Source organism: Thrips palmi, unplaced genomic scaffold, assembly GCF_012932325.1.
Source record: "Thrips palmi isolate BJ-2018 unplaced genomic scaffold, TpBJ-2018v1 HiC_scaffold_18, whole genome shotgun sequence".
NCBI classification, from domain to species: domain Eukaryota; kingdom Metazoa; phylum Arthropoda; class Insecta; order Thysanoptera; family Thripidae; genus Thrips; species Thrips palmi.
In genome coordinates, this window is record NW_023144627.1 from 5,156,180 (window position 1) to 5,162,666 (window position 6,487).

At 44.9% G+C, this 6,487-nt stretch overlaps 1 protein-coding gene across 1 annotated transcript; it reads left to right on the top strand.

Annotated features, from left to right (window-relative positions):
• Window positions 1-1,455: 1,455 nt before the first annotated feature.
• LOC117644999 (REPTOR-binding partner) lies at window positions 1,456-5,275 on the top strand. The gene is made up of 4 exons (XM_034384865.1): window positions 1,456-1,612; window positions 2,272-2,362; window positions 2,466-2,587; window positions 2,696-5,275. The coding sequence occupies exons 1-4, from the start codon at window positions 1,562-1,564 to the stop codon at window positions 2,789-2,791; spliced, it is 360 nt and encodes a 119-aa protein (XP_034240756.1). The 5' UTR covers window positions 1,456-1,561; the 3' UTR covers window positions 2,792-5,275.
• Window positions 5,276-6,487: the final 1,212 nt, after the last annotated feature.

Consider the following 6,487-nt stretch of genomic DNA (forward strand, 5'->3'; position numbering starts at 1 on the left):
TTTCCATGCACGCAACCTTTGTCAATATTTTTTCGAGGTTTTGTTTTTTTGCTGCGTCATTTCGGCTTTCCCCGAACAAAGTCCGCAGGCCTTCCTCCCCCCTGGGTGGCTCGGCCTGCTCGGCCTGCCCGGCGGCTCGGCGGTTCCATCCCTTCCAGAAGGGGGTCGCGCGGGGGCGGCCGGGGGCGGCGCACGACGGCGACGCGGCGCATGGCACGGGCTGGTCCCGCCGGCGCGGTGCCTCGTCGCTCTGTCTCTCTCGCACCTAGCCGGGACGGCCCGTGAGTGCGAGAGAGACAGAGCGGCCAAAGCTCCGTTCGGAATCGGCCTGCAGCACCGTGCCGACTCCGGCACCCGAGTGCACCCCACGGTCCCCGGTGCACCCCTGTCCCGAACAGGCAGTGGGGTGGCGAGGGCGTCGCACAGTGGGCCAGAAGACCAGTGCAGGTGGCCAAAACTCTAGACGCGTTTTGAGCTCCAGAGTCGCTAAATGGGACTCGAACCGAACGTGTGACCCCACCAATGGATTGCTCACCAACGATGAATCCATTGGTGGGGTCACACGTTCGGTTCGAGGCCTGTTTAGCGACTCTGGAGCTCAAAACGCGTCTAGAGTTTTGGCCGCCTGCACCGGCCTCTGGCCCACTGTGCGAGGGCGTCGCAGACAGTTGCAGCCGCAGACTGATTCCGAGAGTTGCTTTCATCGCTGTCTCTCTCTCACTCAGGGGGCGTACCATGCAGGTGCAAGAGATACAGAGCGACTCAAACTACTCGCCGGATCTGTCTAGCCTGGGCGTAGCTAGGAGGGAAGGGACGGGGCAAAACGACTCAACCTGCAGTTCCAGCTGGCACTCAGTGTCAGCAGGGAAGCCCAGCTGTGGAACGGCCTCTCAACCAGTGCTTCCTGTTCATGTCCACGGCCCATGCCGTCGGTAGCTTAAAAGGGGCAGAACCTCAAATAATAATCATAAATAATCACCAGAGTTACTGGAAGAGTGAAAGAGTCATCGAAACGGGAAAATTGTGTGGGGATCCTCATCTGCCCCTCTCTTGTTCCTCCATCCTGTGTCCTGAGTTTGAGCGGAGAACGAATTTACAAAAATTAGCTCAATTTGGGTTGGTACAACATGCTTTAAAATAAGTAAGATAACGCCCCCCCCCCCTCGATCCGCCCTGAGTTCTCCAAGTTGGAACTTCCAAGGACTCTATGCTGACGCAGGAGCCTGATTCGACTCTATCGCACTCACGGGGCGTCCCTATGGGTGCGAGAGAGACAGCGACGAAAGCGACTCTCGGAATCGGTCTGCAGTTCTGCAAAGCGCCCCATTCAAACCGCGCGGCCGTTGGCGCCAGAGCGGCTGGCCAATCAGGAAGCAGGAGCCGAGTGAAGGAGCCGTCCGGGTCCGGTCCCCGCTGGTCGAAACTCTGGCTGGCTGCGAGGCATCGCTGTTCCAAAGCCAGACGAGGTAGGACTACTGTGAAGAACAAGTAAACAAAATAAACAGGAGTTATCAAAACAAACACATCTTACTGCTAGATTTTCTCCGTAATCCTCGTCTACATGATGGAATTTGAGGAAATGATGATCGGTGGTGGAAACGACGGTGACGAGGTAACTAGATTACACATTCTTTCCGGGTGACGAGGACTCTGTATGTGGTTTTGAAGTGATTCAAACTCGTCGTCTGTTGTGTAACGTTTCAAGGTTTTCCTCACCTGTTATTGACTTGGGGCACAGAGCATGTGCTTGGCTGTTTAGAAAGCTCAAGAAATGGCAACCTTGGTGATTCCAGGTGCTTGCGCTCGCATAGGTATTGGTTTCGAATCGGTTTGCCTCCCTGCCAACCCGTGGTTGAAAACCTTGACGCGTCACTCGCGCCCTGCATCAGCAGTTCTTGTAACCTAGGCCTAACTTGCTAGGTGCTCTAGTCTGGCTGCTTCCCAGACCACTTCTTTGTCCTAGCTCATCCATATATCTTGGCAGTTTGACGAGACTGCTGGCTGCCACAAAGACAAGTTGCTTCAGTCAATAGAATATTATTTGATTTGATTCGTTTCCCTTTTTCATGAAATTATATCATGCTAAGATGCCTGTTGCTTTTGTTTGGTTTTAATACTTGTAATAGACTTCATGATTTTTTAGTGTTTGTATGTTAAATGCTCTTATGTCAATGGGCACAAATATGGAATTTTTCTTATCGTGCATCACCACTGATTGAAAATGCTACAAAGGGTTTTAAAGACTAAACTTGGAGTTCTTCTGCCTTCTAGGATGGATCTCGCGAAAGAAAAGAGGGAGGCAAAAGGGGACGCAAACCGGGAAGGAAGGCCTCGGAAAAGTCCGATGTTAAAGCCAAGTTAGGTAAGTTTGCCCACACAAGTTTGTGCACACATTTTCCATTTTTCTTAAACATAATTTAAAAATGCATTCAGTTTGTTAATTTGTGTTATGGTTTTATTTCTAGAGCGAAGTCGGCAAAGTGCTCGTGAATGCCGTGCAAGAAAGAAGTTACGTTATCAGTACCTGGAAGAGCTGGTTGCAGACAGGGAGAAGGCAGTGCTGGCACTGCGCCTCGAGATTGAAAAGGTATGACCTTGTTTAATTATAATGCTCTCGGTTATCTTTGATTCACAAATAATTTAATAGACGTTGTTTTGTTTTTTCTAATTTCTGTCTTTGTTTCTTTCAATTTAGTACAAGGTTTGGTGCAAGGAGCTAGATGATGGACGGATACCAGACGGCTTCCAAGAGTTGCTGGAGGAAGTGGGCGCTCTAAAACAAGAGAAGTAAATAAAACACAATTATTCCTGTTACTCATTGTCAAACTCAAGCTCTAATTATGATCGTTTTCATTAATATTATAAATACCATTGCTGTTATTATCCAGTGTGAATTATATTTTATTGTTGTGCTTGCACTTGTCTGGCCACAGGTCTCAAAATTTTATATCAAAAATGCCAGTGGGAATTTAAGTTATGTATGTAACATTCCAACCCTTTCAAATCTGTTTATTCTAAGACTGTTACATAATGTTTTCTTTCTTTGAAATAGCCTTACTGAAGCCTAACTGCCTTTCTTTACAAATGATTTTTTGATCTGTGGCCTCAGAAATGCTAGAGTGTGTCATAACATTGTTCAAACTCATCTGCCTCGCCTGAAGGCCTCAAGATGTGGTTTGTGTCGTTGTCTAAGCCATTAAGTTTAAATTGGACAAGAATAGTTTTTGATGTGTGTTTTAAACTTTTTTTTCTTCATTTAGGTCTTTGCTTGAGCAAAGTTATACCAAATATTTTTAGACTATTGTGATTTCATTCATCTTGTCAAGTTGTTTGTTAATGTATTGGGTGTTCATGTACTGATTATAGTGGTTGGTTGTAGGAATATAAATTTGATTGTAGATCACATTTGATGAGTTTCTTATGTTAATTTGCATCGAAATGCACAGATTAAGTCCTTTTTTTAAAGCTGTTAACTCAAGTATTTTCTAATGCATAGTGTGCATTAGTAATTCACTTTTAGGCCCCAGAAGCAGCATTATGGTTTATGGGGTTTTATTTATTGACACCACCATTTAGTTGAGCTCTCTGAGCTTGAAGTTACTAGACCAAGCTTTTGTTTTATTATGTTTTATTTGTATCAATGACTTCCTTTCCAAATGTAAATTTATCTTTATTTTCATAATTTGGCTGAAGTTAAGTCTCAAACCTGGTCGTGTGTACACTAATCATAGAAATATTTTTCTAGTAGATTCTCTCATTTTGGGTGATGAGAACCTTAAATACAACTGTTGTTGATATTTTGTAGAATACTTCCTTTAATGTTCGCACATCAACTGTGTATGCATTTTCTCTACAATTACAGATTCTGTTGTGGTGTATGTTAATCTGTGTGGCTGTGAATACTGATGTGCTCCTAAGTGTAATCAGTATACCTGTCACCAAGATGTCAATTAATTTTAAACATAAAAATTATCCGAGTTGTCCTCTTTATCAAAATTACTCTCCTACACATGTTGTTTTATTTCAATGAGACAACTGCTGGGCTCTTACTTTCATTAGGTACCTTTTAGAATTTTTAAAGCCATTCTAGCTGGGTTTATGGATTTTTATTTTACATTGCTTGTGGAAGCTACATTGTTTTGTGAACTTTATTGTCTCCATCTGTGCTCTATGTCAGTACTTTCCCTGAAGGTATTTGTAGAGGTATGTGGGGGAGTGCAAGCGAGGGTGAACTCAGTACAGAATTGAGCCTGAAAAGGCTTCAGAAGCTTCCATTGTGTCTCTCTTGTAGCCTTTATTTTGTGTTTACTTGTCTTTTCATGAAGTTGTTCAATGCATGGCTGTGGACTAAGGCTTTGGAATGAAAGATTATGCGGGTAATAGTGATTATCGTAGTATAAGAACTTTAGTGTTGTAAGGAATGGTGGTACTGTTAAATTAAACAACTATGATTTATGCATCTTAATCAAGGTTCTGTTAATGGTTTTGAATGTTCCGACCAGTGGCTATCAATTCCTTTGCCATTTGTGATTTACCAAAATTGTTGGTTTCTTTGTACTTATTAATAATAAGTTCAGTAACATTGACTATTGGTTTGTACTACCACAGTATTAAAGTCACTAAGCTACCCAAGGCTTAATTCCTCCTGGATGTCATTCTGTATTTAACCTCCTTTCCTTCTCTCTGTTGCTTATAGCTTGGAAGCACAAACCTATCCGTGCCATGAGCGCTTTTGAAACAATCAAAATTGGTTTCCATCTATTTGATGAAAATATTGTTATCTCTTTATAAAATTTTATTCTCTTCTCTAATAGCAGCTTTGTTCAGTTTTCTTTCATTGATAGCCTTTATCAATTGTAGCAGGTGTTGTTTTTGTTTATTTTGTAATGAGAAGGACAAAATTTATCCGTCGGATGTACCTGCCATGTTGAACCTATCTGTTAAATTTTCTTTCTGTAATCAACTAAGAAACAAATGACTCAAGGAGCATTTAATGCACGCTTCATTTATTTTGTTGCATTGTCTAAAGGAATGGACGGTATGTATTTAAATTTGGATCATTTTAAGCTTCTTACTAGCAAACCTCTTCTGCTTTGAATTTGTTGCCAGACTCTGTAACTATGTAGTCCATGGTGTATGTATAAGAGCAGCCATAGTTCTGTACAAGTGTTAGAATATGAGTTTCATTCCCTGTGTGTTGTTTCTTTATGTGTTGGGGAAAGATGTCTATTTATTTTGACATGAGTTACAGAAATAAAATTATTTATGATTATTATTTTGGGTTCTTTTATTTAAATTTTCCATGTCTTTTGTTAGCTTTCACTTCACAAACATTTTTGCATAGTTCCGTAAGTCCAGATAGGTTCAAAGTCACATGAAAGTCAGTAGACGTACATATCTGTCTGATAAATAATCATCTGTAAATCGTCCTCTCTTGAAAAAGTTAAGTTCACATGAATAAATAAATAAATCGTCTTCATTCAATGGATAGTCCATTCAAATTACTTAAAAGAAATCACAAACTCTATCATAAGCAAGTCTTAAAAAAGCATTGGTCCTTTCAACAGCTGTAAATCTTTCCTGCATGAGCACTTTGTTGCTCACTGGAAAACTGGCATTGGGGCTTCTGGAAACTATCGAGGCATCCGATTCAAATCCACCTTTTGAAGTCAAGCTGCCAGATGGCTGCGACCACCAACAGAGATCTCACAGCCCTCACACAATCCCACGATGAAGCCCACTTGCTTGAAGATGCTTCCCCATCTGCACAAAAGTCTTGATAGCTCCTCAGGCACCGGGCCCGAGCCTGACTAGCCTTGTCCTCCCAATCGTCGGGGAGATTAAAGTTTTCAGAAGCGCCTGTTTCCTCGGTAAGGAGGCAAATAGTCGTTGGTGGGTCGAGGGGGAGGGGGGGGCGGCGGGGGCGGCGGCGGCGGTGGGGGCGGTCTTGGCGGCGGCGGAGGTGGTGGTGGTGGTCTTGGCGGCGGGGGAGGTGGTGGTGGTCTCGGTGGTGGCGGCGGAGGTCGAGGCCTCGGCGGCAGCTGTGGCAGGTATTCTCGTGAAGGAGGTGGCGGTGGTGTCGGCGGAGGTCTAGGACACCTTGGGTCCTTCGAACCCTGGTAGCATCGCAGTGGTGGCGGTGTTGGCGGGGGAGGGGGAGGCGGCGGAGGCGGCGGGGGTGGCGGGGCGGGGGCGGGGGCGGGGGTGGAGGCGGCCTTGGACACCTGTAACGTGCGTGTTTGTTAGAACTGTTCTTGACCAGCGCTCTGTAACTCTACGCAGGTGGCTGGGAATAACATACCTAGGATCTGGACTTCCCGGGTAGCATCTTGGTGGTGGCGGAGGCGGAGGCGGTGGTGGTGGCGGTGGCGGAGGTGGTGGTGGTGGCGGCGGCGGTGGTGGCGGCGGTGGGCATCTGCAATAAATTTAGTTTTAATTTCCTCGCAACATACAGTGTACCTGAGCCTGCAGGCTCGAGAGGGAAGTC